Genomic DNA, 15,205 nt, shown 5'->3' on the forward strand with positions numbered 1-15,205 from the left:
CTGTCAGTGTTAATGAAAATACTTGAACTAGGATGTCACTTCTTATTGAAATTTGCATTTTAACACCTGACAATATGGTGCTATCGTCACCACCATCACCACCACACTTGCAATCAGCAATGATTTGTAAAACAGTGTAGGAGTGTTTTTAAAAAATCATCTTATCGTTTATTGTATCACCACCTTGGAACTGATCAGATTATATACATACATAGAGATACAACTGCACCAGCTCCTATAACATTTAAAAAACCAGATGCTTAAATTATGTAAAGGCAAACTGATCTAACATACTGTTTTTACACTAGAGGAAAAAAAAAATCTACACTTTGGAATTTTATCTCATCACATCATCTACCAGCCTTTCATAAATGAGATCATACTAATTGCATAAAATGTATTAAAACGTATACACAGAGGGTGCATACATATATACAGAAAAAACGAACACAGTTACAATAAACATAAAATACATACAGTGAACAAGAGACCTGCCTACAGCTGCACAACTTATACAATTTAGGGTACACTGTACACTTAAGTTTCATCATTCCACAGGTTAAGAAGTTTATCTCAGGAAGCATTTATGCAAAAGCCTAAGATTTAATGGAGAATTTAGGTCGTGACTCACTTTGTGAAGAGCTCGCAGGAGACATGGCAGCTGGAGAGAGCATGCTAACTTGATTAAGATCCATAGATTGTTTCCGAGAAAGACCAGGAGGCTTAGAAGGAGGAGGAGGAGTTGGGGATTTTAGATGGCCACTTGACTGTTGTGGACTAAAAATACTACCTGAAAAAGCATAATTAAAATATATTACTCTCCTGTGAGTACATGTTAACCTGAATATTTGTTTGGATACTGTTTTGTGAACAATATAATAATAATAATAAAAAAATGTTCTTTTCACAGATAAGATACTGTTTTGCCTTTTTTTTTTTTTTTTATTAAATCTTTACTAAAGGGATATCATGTCATTTTACAACAGGCAGAACACATAAAAAGGAGACACCAGAGTCGAACAATTACCTGAAGAGCTACTTCCTGAACTTGAAGGTAATTTGATGGGAGGAGGTCGGTGTTTTACACCTTTCCCCAATACTGAAGACTGAACAGAGCCTGATATACTTTCTGGCTGCTAGGAGGAAAGAGAAATTAACACTACCAGAGCAATAATGCGAGCTTTCACATATTTGACAGAAAATTCAATTAATTTGCATTAGACTTCTCAAACCATGACAACATTCCCCTCAAACATTTCAGATTATTTTTAAAACGTAATTCATAACCAACTCTATTCAGATAAAACGCTTACCATCAAGAAGCAGCTCAATAGTGCTGGTAAAACATAATTTAAGGAGTTTCACTTTTCAGTTCGGACTTCCTTCTTAGTAATTTTCAGAAATGCAAGTGATAGATGCACTTTAAATAAGAAGACAATTTGGTCCTACTTGAACAATCACATCATTTTGTTCATTTACCACCTGTATATATTTGCCATTTCCATTGGATTTAGAAAACAGGATCAGATTTCCTGATTCTGGGAGTAGGAATTTAAAAACATGCAAGAAAACCCTGAATATGCAGAAATCAATACACACTTTCCTATTGACTTCAGTGAGATCAGAACTTCATTAATCTTTTTACAGGAAAGGTGCTTCGGTTTTGCTTGTTCTTTATAACCTACTCATCAGGTTTTTTGAACATAAATTAACCTTAGCTAATCAATTCCATACTTCTGAGTCACTCACAGCAGACTCTACATGCATAATTCCAATACTTGACAGGGTCAAAAGACTCAACGGTGAAACACTTTTACTGTTACAGAATCATTTAGGTTGGAAAAGACCTTTGAGAGCCTGAATTCCAACCATTAACCCAAGACTGCCAAGTCCATCACTAAACCATGTCCCTAAGCACTGCATCTCTGTGTTTATTTTTAAACACCTTCAGGGATGGCGAGTCCACCACCTCCCCAGACAGCCTGTTCCAATGCTTGACAGTCCTTTTCAATGAAGAAATTTTTCCTAATATCCAATCTAAACTTCCCATGGCACAACTCGAGGCCATTTTCTCTTTTCCTGTTGCAGATATCTGGGAGAAGAGACCAACCCCCACCTGCCCACACCCTCCTTCCAGGCAGCTGTAGAGAACAATAAGGTCCCCGCCCTGAGCCTTCTTTTCTCCAGGTTAAACAGCCCCAGTTCCCTCAGCCGCTCCTCATCAGACTTGTGCTCCAGCCCCTTCCCCAGCCCCACTGCCCTTCCCTGGACACGCTCCAGCACCTCAGTGTCTGTCTTGCAGTGAGGGGCCCAAAACTGACACCAGCATTCGAGGTGCAGCCTCACCAGTGCTGAGTACAGGGGGATGATCACCACCCTTTTCCTTCTGGCCACACTGTTCCTGACACAAGCCAGGATGCTACTGGCCTTCTTGGCCACGGGGGCACACTGCTGGCTCATGTCCAGCCGGCTGTCAGCCAGCACACCCAGGTCCTTTTCCTTTGGGCAGCTTTCCAGCCACTCTTCACCAAGCAACACAGACTATGCAGGTAATCCCACAAATGAAAGTTGTATCTAAACACACACAGGGTCCACAAACTGTTAAATCTAGAAAATGAGGCTGTCTGTATAGTGAATGGAATATTTCAGTGCTGGAGTCTAAATTAGATGTGCATGTGCTCACAAATCCGAGCATTCAGTATTGTGCAGAATGAACCTTTTTAGAAAGCTTAGCTTCCATTGATTCTTGGTAATAAGAGACACTCCCTCTACATGTTTCTAATTGCTTTCTTATAAAAAAGAATCTTTTGAGGAAAATTCAGAGGATTTTCTCTTGTACCATTAAAATCTGCTTTCTCCAATCTCAAAATAAATATTTAATGATCTAACCCCCATTCAAAAGGGGGGTTAGATCATTAAATACAGTAACCCGAGTAACCTTGGTCCAGCTTTTGCTGGGGTCTTGGACAGCCAGACAAGATAACTTACAGAAGTACCCTCCCATCCTAAGTTATTCTATGATTTTAATATACATACACACATAGATATATTTACACATACGTGCATGCATATGTCTGTATGCATATACACACACATACCGAAACATCCATATTCCTTTCTGCCTCTTCATGCTCTTCTGGCTGATACCAGGAACTAACTACCTCTTGCAGAGCAACACTGTTGCCGTTTAAAAGCAGGTATTTAGGGAAAGATGTAGTAAAGGAAATAGCCCTATCATAGAAAAATCATTTACTAGTTGGAGCCTAAAATCAGCTCACTGCTAGAGTACTCAATCTGACCAAGGAAGGCAGAAGCAAATAGAACACAAGGCTATGCCAACAGGCATGATAATTTGGGAATGCAGGAATTTCTGCTGGATGTGTGCATGCAAACATATGGATTTTAAAGATTTTGGTGTTGGGTTGGGCTTTTTTTGAAAATTTTGCTCATCAAAGTAAAGAGAAAAAAGCTTTAATAATTTCTAAAGGTAAAGGAAAAAAGTTCAGTACTACCTCTGCTTTCTATGTTTACTGACCTATTAAATAAAACTCAACATAGCTACATTTACTATACTGCTCTGCAAAAGGTTCATCGGGCAAAAGGGAAAAATGCTACAACAAAACCTTGGAGCTAACTATATCATGCACTGAAAAAAAAAGACATGGCTAAAGGACACAGTATTTTAACAGTGAAAACAAAAATGCTTTTTTCTAATTTTCCCAATATATTCACAGTAAATGATTATGACAATCAAGCATTTACAAATTCATTCAGAATGAAATTTTTAGGTTATTTTAAACATGAACAGCAAAAATTGTTCTATTAATTCAATAATCAAGTGCAAATAAAAGAAATCTATGGCTCGATAAACTCACTTCCACTTCCTTCCCTGGCGAAAGATGACTAAGATTGACTGATCCACCTGAATTATGAAACATTTTCACAGGACATTTAGCTTCATTTTGTACTAACTCCTGATACTGGTTCACCACTCTGAAACAAACAATGAGGACAGAAGATGATCAACAACTTGGAACTTTTAAAGTAGATACCTATATGTAAACACACAATTGTATATGCTACATATATATAAAATAGGTATTACACGACTAAGTGTACATTATATAAAATTTATATAATTTTATTATCTATAATAGAGATGCTAATATATAGAATATACCTATATATCTACATATCATTCTACTTTATGTTCCTGGGCTCTTTTCTTAGATTTACTCCGTTTTAACTTTTCTTCCAATCACTGTCTTTTTTTTTTCTAATGCAAAATACAGTTTAAGAAACATTCTGTTAGAGGATTATGCAAAACAGTAGACAGAACAAGTTCCCTTCCCAAAAGCAATTGCAGTTCTTTGGGATAACAGTGAATGGGGATCCCATTCCTTTCACAGGCATCCAGATTATTTTATAGTGCCCTGTCTTCCGCTTATGCTCCCTGTGGGACAGTCAACCCCCCTTCAAATTGAGATCTATGTCAGATATGGACTCCGAGAACAAGAGATGAACCAAGAAGTCCACACTGAATGTACATCCAAGAACCAGTTATCATAGCAAAAGTGATCCCTTCTTTGAGCACCAGGACAGCCAGGTCTTATTCTATGAGGCCAATGAGCAGTGATGTATCTAGGAATTTAAAGCATCATAATGTCAGGCAAACAATTTTAAAATACTGTTCTACCAAATCACAGACTACATCTCTACTGATCTGAGAGAACTAAGTTGAGGGAATACAATTTCACAAACCTGAGTTAAATATACAAAGTGACCCTGCAGACTCAAAAATCAAGCTGAAGACCTGTTGTCACTTACACTCTGGCAGACTAAACCTCAAAGAAAAACTGCTGGAATATTCCCATTAGCTTACACCTAAATGCGATGAACTACTCTTTATTTTGGCATAGCACTGTTTCAATATGCTGTTACATGACTAATGCAGATATAAGCAAGAGCCCTGAGATACAGGGCGGAGGAAGAGGTGCAAATATACTTTCTTCAGCAATGAGATTTTAGACTGCCCTAAAATTAGAGTGGAATCTGAGTAATAAAATGCCACGTACTCAAAAAGGTGGTCCTGCCCTCCTTCCTCCTCTACCATTTTTTCTTGTCCTAGTCCCTGAAAACCAACTGCTTATTCTGACAGAAAGATCTGTGCAACCCAGTGACAAACGTGATCAGGATATCAATCCCAGTTAGAACTAGACCCCTGTATTGCTGTGGGTTTTTTTTAGTTTTCAGCCAAGCAACCCCCCAAAATTCAGCTTATACAAACAGCACAAGTCTCTATCATGACAAAGGAGGCAGGAGAGAATACAAGCTAAGAGTTCCCTGACCAAGATTATCTATTAAAGAACATTATTATTGATTTTTAACCAAACCAAGCACTCTCTTTCCTGCCAGGCACGGAAGAAGAATGGTGGTGGGTTAAGAGCTATAGCATTCCCATCACCTCAAGGTGTCCTATGAAGGTGCAAAACCACAAGTGACTTTGACAGATCGCTTTTTAAAGGTTCTGTGCTCACTTGCACAAAGAAACACAGGTATCTAATGTGATGCACACTAACAAATATTTGAAGAAGTACTTATTTTGCTGCCTCAGTTTCCCCAGAATTGCTACTCCTATCATTCTACAACTACAATATACTGGAAAACTGTTTTGCTACTTGCTTCTCTTAGAAAGCTGAATCAAGTAATGCACAACACACCAAAAATAAGTTGTATACATCTTAAGTCCTAAATTACACTTAAAGTTCAAATGGACATTTTCCATAATTGCTAATTTACCATAAAAAATATCAAGATGAAATCACTTCTAAATGCTCTCAGAATTTTATTGTTACCTATGCAATCAAGAATAACTGTACAAATAACTGTAACAATATGCTTGAAATCCAGGTAGTGGGACAAGCTGTATTCACATATTTGCTGTCCTCTGTTCTTCCTTGCTTGTTAAATATAGAAACCGCAGACTGTATCCTCATTTTTGTTATGATTAATGCCTCTTATTTTCTTCCTCTGTTCTGCTTCTGTTTCCATAACCATAACATTAACAGTCATACTAGCTAGAAGGAACAAAATTCATTATCTGGCATCAAGTCAAATGGTTGTACATATTATATTAATTTACCTTTCAGCATCTGTCTTCGAACCAATAAGGAACCTGAAATGTAAAATGTGTAATAGGTTTTCAGTCATGAACTGGACTAAAAGGACATGTTTTTCTAATTACAAAACTTCAAATGAATGTCAGTGCTGCTCTTTCTTCATACCTGCTGAAAATACGAGATAGCCTATCCACTTAATGGACTGGGTATTATTAGCCTATCCTCTTAATGGACTGGGTATTATATAGTACTTGAAACACAAACTTGGCTTCATAACTATACATACAATATACCTACATCATCTAATATGGTCTCCTTTGACAGTAAGTTACCTACAAAGCAAAAGGCAGAATATGGATTTTGTATTTTATACTTTCAAAAAAATTGAAGTAACTGCTACAGAATTGCTACTTTACAAAGTACAAGGGAAAAGTTATGTATAAATCAACATACCGATATGCTCACATTGAAATAAACCTAAGAGTCCTGTGGTTATGTCACAAACAGCCCTACCTTTAATATTTTAATAAAAATTTAGTTTTCACTGTTTGATTTCACCTACGCAAATTCTTACTCCTCATGATTTTACAAAATTCCTAAATAAGCATTTCTCTTCTGCATAATACTTACGGCTTGCAAACTTACTACAGTGGGTTGGGGTTTTTTCTATGTAAACACTACAGACCTTTTCTGTTTCTCTAGCTCAAAAAAAGGTCGTTATTTTACAGCAGAACAACAAAAATGTCTTGTGCACCTTTCACTTCATATGACAAATTTTTCTAATGAGGAGGTATCCAAATTTTGGTGAACCTCAACTGGTAATGTCTGAAACATAATGGACTAGAGCAATGATTTCCAAAAAACCCCAGGTATCTAACATGTATAAACCCTTTTCATTCTCAGCCTTAGACAACTGTAAGCTAGCACTGCTGTTCTAGGAAGATCAGATCAGTATGAAGCATGTGTGCTGGTTTTGGCTGGGACAGAGTAAATTTTCTCCACAGTAGCTGGTAGGGGGCTATGTTTTGGATTTGAGCCGGAAACAGTGTTGGTAACACAGGGATGTTTTCCTTACTGCCAAGCAGTGCTTATAGAGTCAAGGTCTTTTCTGCCTCTCACCCCACCCCATCAGCGAGTGGACTGGGGGTGCACAAGAAGCTGGGAGGGGACACAGCCAGGACAGCTGGCCTCAGCTGACCACAGGGATATTCCATACCATATGGCATCATGCTCAGCATATAAAGCTGGGGGAAGAAGGAAGGGTAGGACATTCAGAGTTACAATGTTTGTCTTCCCAAGTAACATGCATGATGGAGCCCTGCTTTCCTGGAGATGGCTGAACACCTGCCAGCCTGCCCACGGGGAGTGGTGAATGAATTCCTTGTTTTGCTTTGCTTGTGTGTGTGGCTTCTGCTTATACTTACTAAACTGTCAACTCATTTGTTTTTAATAACCCATTTATCTCAACCCATGAGTTTTCTCACTTTTATCCTTCTGATTCTCTTCCGCATTCTGACATGGGAGTGAGTAAGCACCTGTGTGGGGCTTAAATGGCAGCTGGGATTAAACCACAACAGTATGGAAACAAACAGTAAATAGCTCAGTCTAGGGATAAAACACCCCGAGTATTAAGAAGATTTTAATAGAAAAGAGGGATTACATACTAGACAAAAATAACTTTTATTAACAGAACTAAAAGGTTTGCTCAGGCTCACTGCTCCTTGCCTTAATGAAATGTACAGGGTCTACTGTGCTGCACAGGTTCCTCCACACAAAGTACACGGCGCACACAACAAAAAGAGCCAAGAATACAGAATCTTTGTAGAACCACAGCCAACAACAGCAGATGCAAACCAATTCAAAGTGAGGAAGATTCTTAGGAGCGCATGTTTTTCTTCATCATTTATTTAACCTAAATTTCTATACCTAAGGGTAAACATAATATAATCGAGTGTTATGTTTTCACTGCATCAGGCAAATTTTGACAATTAAAATTATGAGTAATACTGAAAAAGAGCGCTAAAAATATCTCGCAGTGTCTCCACAATGAGTGGGTTGGAGGTTTTTTGGGTTTGTGGGTTTTTTTGCTTTATAATATAACTTTCATGTAAAAGAAAGTGCAGATTTAACATAAAAGTACATGTATGATATGATGGTTGCCTGAACACATTGTTTTGTGGTTTTTTAAAATTTTTAGGTCCATTAACTTAATTTTTTTAAAAAAACCCTTAAATCAGATTTCTAGCTCTGGAGTATTATTATGACTGAAAAAGTAATGTTTGTTTTCCTTTGCCTATCAGATCACAGCATAGTTTAAAAAAATCATGTCACTTACTGTGATGGAGTTAATAGGTTGTCATTTTCCTCATCACCTTTGAGTGTCTGAATTTTACCATAGTATAAGGGATTGCCAAGAGACTGAAAAATGGTCAGTTTTGTTTTTTGAAGCTGATTACCGACTTCACATTCAAACACATAATCATCTTTTATTTCCTAAGAAGACAGAAGAAATTAAACAAGTCTTAAACAAGTGATAACAGAAACAGCTAGTAAAATATGACAGTTTACACAACGCAGTAAGAAACACTCCTATAAGAAAGGTCAGTAACACTTTGTAAGAAGGGGTGCATTATCTAAAATGAAGGTGATATGAGAAGTTATCTAAAGGGATGAGAGGATATAAAAATTTTATCATGTCTTAAAACCAGAAAAATATTGCGAACCTAAACAATGTTAGATATGGAAAGGCAGACTGGGTAAACATATGTGGAAACAGTTTTTATGAATTATGACAATGCTAACAAACGTTCCGAGTAAAATGTTGGAAATTAAGATTAAATTCTATGAGAAAGTATTACTTCTTGGCAATATGAAACAAAGACATCATAATAATTGCATTGCTGTTAAATAAAGATTGTATCTTGCCTCCAAAATTAAAAAGAATTGATGAATTTATTTACTGCTAATTATATTAAAAGACTACTTATCAAATCACATATTTTGTGCCAGAAATCTTAAGATTCAACTTAAACATTGCAGAAAGAGCTTTTCATAAGAGGTATTAAATATTTCTTAATCCCTTTTCAAATTTAGCATTTTGATTTTAACAGCTCTTCTCCTTCAGTCTTTGAGCATCTGAGTAAAGAAAGCAATTTTCTGAGTGGAGTACTACTCCCTCTAAATTTTTATGCTTTCTTCACTAAACAGCAACACCACATGTTGCTTGGGAGATTAAAGTTGCTTTTCCTTGTATTTCTGGAAAACCTGAGGAAACTACAGAACTCATCACATGCACGCTGCACTGTATGAAGTCACAAGTATCTGTGGTAATCTCTCTGTGTCTATATAACACATGGAAGATTAATTAAATTGCGGAGGGAAAATCATATTCCCACATCACTTCGATTTTGTTGAAATAAGAGGCATTTAAACTAAACAGAGAAGCTTGGCCAAAGTTCTCAACTACTTACATGGGCTGGCCAGACAGTTGGTTGTGAATCATCAGGCTTGATAGACTTCTCTACTTTGGCATATTTTTCCACCTTAAAGAAAATGAAGATAGAAGAAAGAACAACAGTCATATTGGGCCAGAATCAAAGTCACTCTAGCAGAGCTTCTTGTTTTTAGGAGTGGCTAATATGATAGCCTTTAAAAGTGAGTGCAAGAAACAAATAAGGATAGTTTGATACATTGTACAGCATCCTCTGCATTACGCATTCAGAAAAGGCAAACTGGAGAACCTTCAGAACTTTACATTTATTCTGTTACATTGTATTTGCTATGTTAAACAATGAAAATGCGAAATATGGCTTAAGAGTACAGATTGAAATCCTTGTCTGCAACGTGGAGAAATTTCACAAAACCAGTAACTCCTAAAGACTTAACTACATCAGATAGAACAGTATTGAAGGGCCAAGAGAGAGGAGGTTTGTACAAGCTTACAGCATCACTTCACGTGTAATGTGCACTCCTGCCAGCCCTATAAAGTCCAAAGCTACAATCTTGTCTGGTCTACTGGGTTCCTTCTGTATGCTAGTAGTATGTGTCTTGGCAGTGCCAGAAACCAAGAATGTAAATGTCCCTGAGAGAAGAATGCACAGAATGGTCATAAGAATTCGTAACTAGAATTCTCTGTATTAAAAAAATAATAAAGCTATTGGAAATGTTATTTCCCATCATCTCATAATACCTCAAAAAAGAGCAACCAAGCTGAGAACTAATTTTTAAATAATTTCCTCACCTCATTTCTTTTTCTATTTTTTTGTATTATCTGACAACTTCAAACAGACATGTGCTTATTGAACCCACAGTTGAATACTGAAGGTCTGTTTGCACTGTTTATCTCATCCAAACTAACATGTTACAATTGCAATGTATTCCGATGTGGTTTATTTTAAAGGTCATTCTTTGATACTGGATACTCTTCAGTCACTTCTTCATACAACCCAACATTCAATACAATTGCTAATAAATATTAATGGTAATAATTGGACCTACATCCACTTCAGAAGGTGCAGTCAAGTAGCAAGGGTTCTGTTTCCACATGTCTACGCACTGGAAGATGAAAAAACAGTATTAATATATTAATTTTTTTAAATAAATAGAAGTATTCCCATCTATGTCTCAGAAGACTTACATTTCCAGCTTTAGAAATTTTGAGGTCATACTGCTGGGCTCCTTTCCTCTCCTTTCTTTTCTGTAAGTAGTCAAGTAGTCTAAGCTGAGGTGGAGTTGAATAGTGAGCTACGTCCTGCTGTCTGTTCAGAGATGACCTTGAGTACCTTTTGAAGCACCTATGGTAAAACAACAGAAAAGCTTGTAAAACCATCAAAATGAAATTTCCCACTACCTGTCCACAAACACAAAAATATGCAGGGAAATGCTACTTATATTGAGATTAAGAGACAGGGTTTGCAATATTAATTTAAAATTGCTATTCTGGATTACACAGTACAACTAGAAGTCTTGATTTTGTATTTTTTTAAAAATACTAGTACTCTGTCCATGCATTTCATCACTAAGAACGGGGTTAGTTTTGAAATGCATAACTGTCAAAATGACTAACTGAAAAATTGCCAAGCTTAAAATATTTGTATATTATGATAGATTTCAGTTCTGTCAAAAGATCTGTGTATTGCTTATGTAACTATAAATTTATAAATACAGTAGAAACACATTCCTTGTCTCATGCCAAAACCATTGGTACATTAATGCTGTTCTGGACATTCATTTAATACTTTTGTCTGTTTTTCTAGTAGGATGTTTGTTGACCACCCAGCTCTAATTTTAAGGACAGCTTGATCAATCTCACTATTTATACTTTTTTTTTTTTAGACATTACCACTGGTTGTACATTAGCATAGTATTTCAATGTAAACCTAGTTTTATATACTTCAGTAATTCTGAAAGACTATTAGTACAGAGTGAATGCTACTCTTAGTAGAACAAAAACGAAGCATTTCAAGCTTTTGTTGAAAAAAGTGAATAATCATGCACAAAAGTGAATTTAATGTATTGCATTCCACATCACTTAAGTTTCCTAAGACTCTAATATGCCTACGCTTCTGTTTAGCCTGAACATCAAGCATATAAATAATTCCCTTGATTTCCTCATTCAGGGATAAACTTAAGACACAGCTTTTAACAAATCAGAGACCAATATATAATATATCCATTTATATATTCTACATTACTGAGCTATCACCTGACTCAGCTTACATCTGAATTACGCAAAAAAAGTACAAAATCAAAACCACAATATAACATATTATGTTAAGAAAGTAATATATATGCACATTCTTTTGTTATACAAAACCAAGCACATTACAGCATCTACTGTTAATTGAGATGGTACAATATTGCGTACTTAAACCCTACCGTTTCATGGGGCGAGTATTCATCTTCTGCTTGTTGTATAGGAGTCTGTTTGTAGTACAGGTCACTGCTATTGAAGGATCAAGACACAAAGGCTCTGCTGTAGCCAAAATAAGTTGGCTCTCAAGTAGGAGTTTGTCCTCCTGTAATACACGCAGCTATTAATGAACGTGAAAATATGAAGACTTTTACACTAATTAAGTGGACTATACCTATGCATATGTGCACATCATCTTAAAGAAAACTGAAAAAACTGTGCGGATAGTCAACAACAGAAAATATTCAACAGTTAAGTATGACTAACCATTGTTATGAGTTACAGAGCATTGGGTGGGATTTCCAAAAGGAAAAGAAATCTTTCTGAAAAGAAGGGGGCATGTTCTGTTGGGGGTTTTTTTGTGTGTTTTCTTTCTTTCTTTGTTTTAAACACCATACTAGTGGCAATGAAAACCATTTTGTCAGTGATTTATATTGATGGACTGGGAATCACTGCCATAAAGATGATCTGGGACATTAGATTACAATTTGAAATGGATTTGAGCATGACTGTGGCTCTGAAATACAGATGAACACACTGAGTACACCACACTATTCAGCATTTAATTATAACTGTACAGCCATAGTTACTTAGGATTCTCTTTACTGTAACAGTATCAACAACAAAATAACACTAGAGCAGCAATTGTGTCATTAGACTTGAACTATCATTCTGGGACTGTATTTTGATAATGAATGAAGTAAGGTAAATTAGTTTGAGTAACTACAGTACTGCCATTCTGCATTACCAAAAGTTAAGGTCTGATTCTATAAAACTTTTAGCAAATCCTATTGTCTTCTACGGCATCCTGTGGGAAGATGGTATTAATTTGACAGGTCTCTGGAGTGTGTACAATGCACCAATATGCACATCACTGACAGTTTGAATTAAAAATAAATTAATCATTTTACCAGATTTTATTAAACAAATAATGTAAATGGGTTTTATTTTATTGTGTATTTACTACCTCACGGTAAAGTTTTAAAATAACTGCTAACTCACCTGTGTCCATTTGTGGTTGTCACTCGTTATAGAATGCACATCACAAATTAAAGTCTGAGGAAGAAGACATAATGGTAATTTAGCTTTCAACCAAATAATAAAATTTCTTAACACATGTTCAGGAGTAGTTCATATCCAGTCTAGGAACTACTGTAACACTGAGGAATGACTTGAAACCCTTCTTACCTGCATTGTAGGACGCAAAAGAATGTGCTTGCTTTGGTATGTTGGAGACTTCATGTTACCAGACTGCCTATAGTCACGTATTTCTGCTATGACACATCCACAATGAAAAATATTAACCTAGTTGAAACAAAAAAACCAATTTGTAAACAAATATTTACCAAGCTGCCTCCATCCCTGCCTCCAAAGACATTTGTTATGTATCATATAAAATTCACTGATACTATGAATAAATGACTGATTTTGTCAAACCAGTGGTCTTTACTACATACCTAGACTTGCCTAAAATACAAGATTCAAATGTAGTGGGTTTTAATAAGTCAGCAATGTAGTTTTAAGAAATTCCTAGGCCAAATATTTCATAATGAGAAAGGAACAAAGGACACCTTGCTAGAGCACAGAGTTGAAGATTTTTGGCAGCCTTAACCATAGCAATCTCTCTTCTATCCCTTTCTTCCCAATATATTTTTTTTCCTATATATCGACAGAATATTTATTTGGGGCATTAAATACTACAGTTCCAGATGCACAAGTGTTTTACATCTTGTGGTTGGAATCACTCATGTGAAGTATTAAAAAAAAAAAAATCAAGGTCTATCTGGGTACAAAATATAAATTCTTTTTGAAAACAAAACTTCCAAACCTGAGATTTTTCTAAAAGGTCAACCAAAATAGGTGGTAGTTCCTCTGCATCCAAATATTCAAGCAGCTCTCCTTCCTCATAAGGCAGCCGAATGGTCTCAGAATCTGCATTTAAACAAAACATATCGCTTTTCTTTTGCCCTTCACGTTCAAACTTTTAACAATGTGAAATCAAAAACAAGCTTGCCATAGGAAAAAAACAGGGCCAGTGGAAACCTACTCAAATCAGCAATTTTTTTTCACAGTATTGATTTTTATATCCATTTCTGTTCCCAGAGCTTGAGATTTTGCTCTTACTGTCCCAAAAGGCAACATGCTTTAATAGCTCAATGGGACCAAATGTTTGCTTCCAGCTGATATACTGTATGCTCTTATAGCACATCACCGTACCAGTGGCATAAAGACAAAACCAAACTGAAACACAGATGCCTTTAGTCAGACCTAGATTTAGGAAGCAGTGAAAGAAACAATTTGACAGAACCTGAAACAAGACACAAGCAGATAAGCAACTTGGGAAGCTAAGGGGAAATAAGAGAATGGAAGGCTATTAAAAAGACCTTCTATCTACTCATTTATGCTGCACCAGTAGAGACTGTTTCCAAGCACCTCACAGCTTTATGTAAATTTTTTGTTCAAATATAGTTTTGGGTTTTTCACAAGGAATTGTTAGAAGTGAAACAGTTAAATATAAGCAACATTTTAACATAGAGCGTTCTGAGTATTTTTTAGAAATAAAGAGCAAAAATATTACCTGAACCATTTTTTCCCCTGAGCATAAGCGAATAACCCTCATTTCCCGGATAGAGGTTCACTACCAGACATGACAATGTCTCCTGCATAACCAGCTTCTCAAGTAAATTCACATTTCGCTTCAGCTTCTGCTTTAAAAGTAAACATTGCTCATGAACATAATACTATCAATTAATTAGTAAAAATAAAAACAATTTCTAGAAATCAGTATTATTTAGATTAATGTTGAAGTAGGTATCTGAACAAGCCCAGTTAAATTTAATTGGACTGCATTTCAGCAGATACATACATTATGTATTATTATCCATACTTAGATACAGATTTTTTTTAAAAAACCCCACTCATTTAAATTAAAACAAACCTTGAATTATAAGTCCACAGACACCAGAGTTAATAAGAATGACCCTATGCTACAGCATTAGAAATGAAACTACTGCACTGTAGATTTACATGAACGTAATTTATACTATCATTTATACATTGTTTGATAACAACAATAAAAATATTTAGTTCTCTCAAATATTCCTAACAGAAGCAGATATTTCTTTCCAGAATTAAAATATTGAATTACAGCATTTGGAAGGTTTCAGCAAATACA

The 15,205-nt window shown here is 35.9% G+C and overlaps 2 protein-coding genes across 14 annotated transcripts in view; one reads left to right on the forward strand and one right to left on the reverse strand.

Annotated features, from left to right (window-relative positions):
- RFXAP (regulatory factor X associated protein) overlaps positions 1–15,205 on the forward strand; it is a 249,236-nt gene that overhangs the window by 127,055 nt on the left and 106,976 nt on the right. The window lies entirely within an intron of this gene.
- SUPT20H (SPT20 homolog, SAGA complex component) overlaps positions 1–15,205 on the reverse strand; it is a 37,494-nt gene that overhangs the window by 10,853 nt on the left and 11,436 nt on the right. For 7 of the 13 annotated variants that reach the window (XM_055701931.1, XM_055701929.1, XM_055701928.1 and 4 more), the window contains exons 6-18: positions 14,609–14,738; positions 13,859–13,962; positions 13,219–13,335; positions 13,033–13,086; positions 11,997–12,136; positions 10,756–10,912; positions 10,617–10,673; positions 9,590–9,661; positions 8,455–8,612; positions 6,143–6,175; positions 3,876–3,993; positions 1,028–1,136; positions 632–790 (exon numbers count right to left, since the gene is read on the reverse strand). In XM_055701931.1, the coding sequence (XP_055557906.1) occupies positions 632–790; positions 1,028–1,136; positions 3,876–3,993; positions 6,143–6,175; positions 8,455–8,612; positions 9,590–9,661; positions 10,617–10,673; positions 10,756–10,912; positions 11,997–12,136; positions 13,033–13,086; positions 13,219–13,335; positions 13,859–13,962; positions 14,609–14,738 (1,408 nt within the window). The remainder of the gene's footprint in view (positions 1–631; positions 791–1,027; positions 1,137–3,875; positions 3,994–6,142; positions 6,176–8,454; positions 8,613–9,589; positions 9,662–10,616; positions 10,674–10,755; positions 10,913–11,996; positions 12,137–13,032; positions 13,087–13,218; positions 13,336–13,858; positions 13,963–14,608; positions 14,739–15,205) is intronic. The other 6 variants (XM_055701932.1, XM_055701930.1, XM_055701923.1 and 3 more) reach the window with 3 other exon arrangements.

Source organism: Falco cherrug, chromosome 2, assembly GCF_023634085.1.
Source record: "Falco cherrug isolate bFalChe1 chromosome 2, bFalChe1.pri, whole genome shotgun sequence".
Lineage (NCBI taxonomy): Eukaryota > Metazoa > Chordata > Aves > Falconiformes > Falconidae > Falco > Falco cherrug.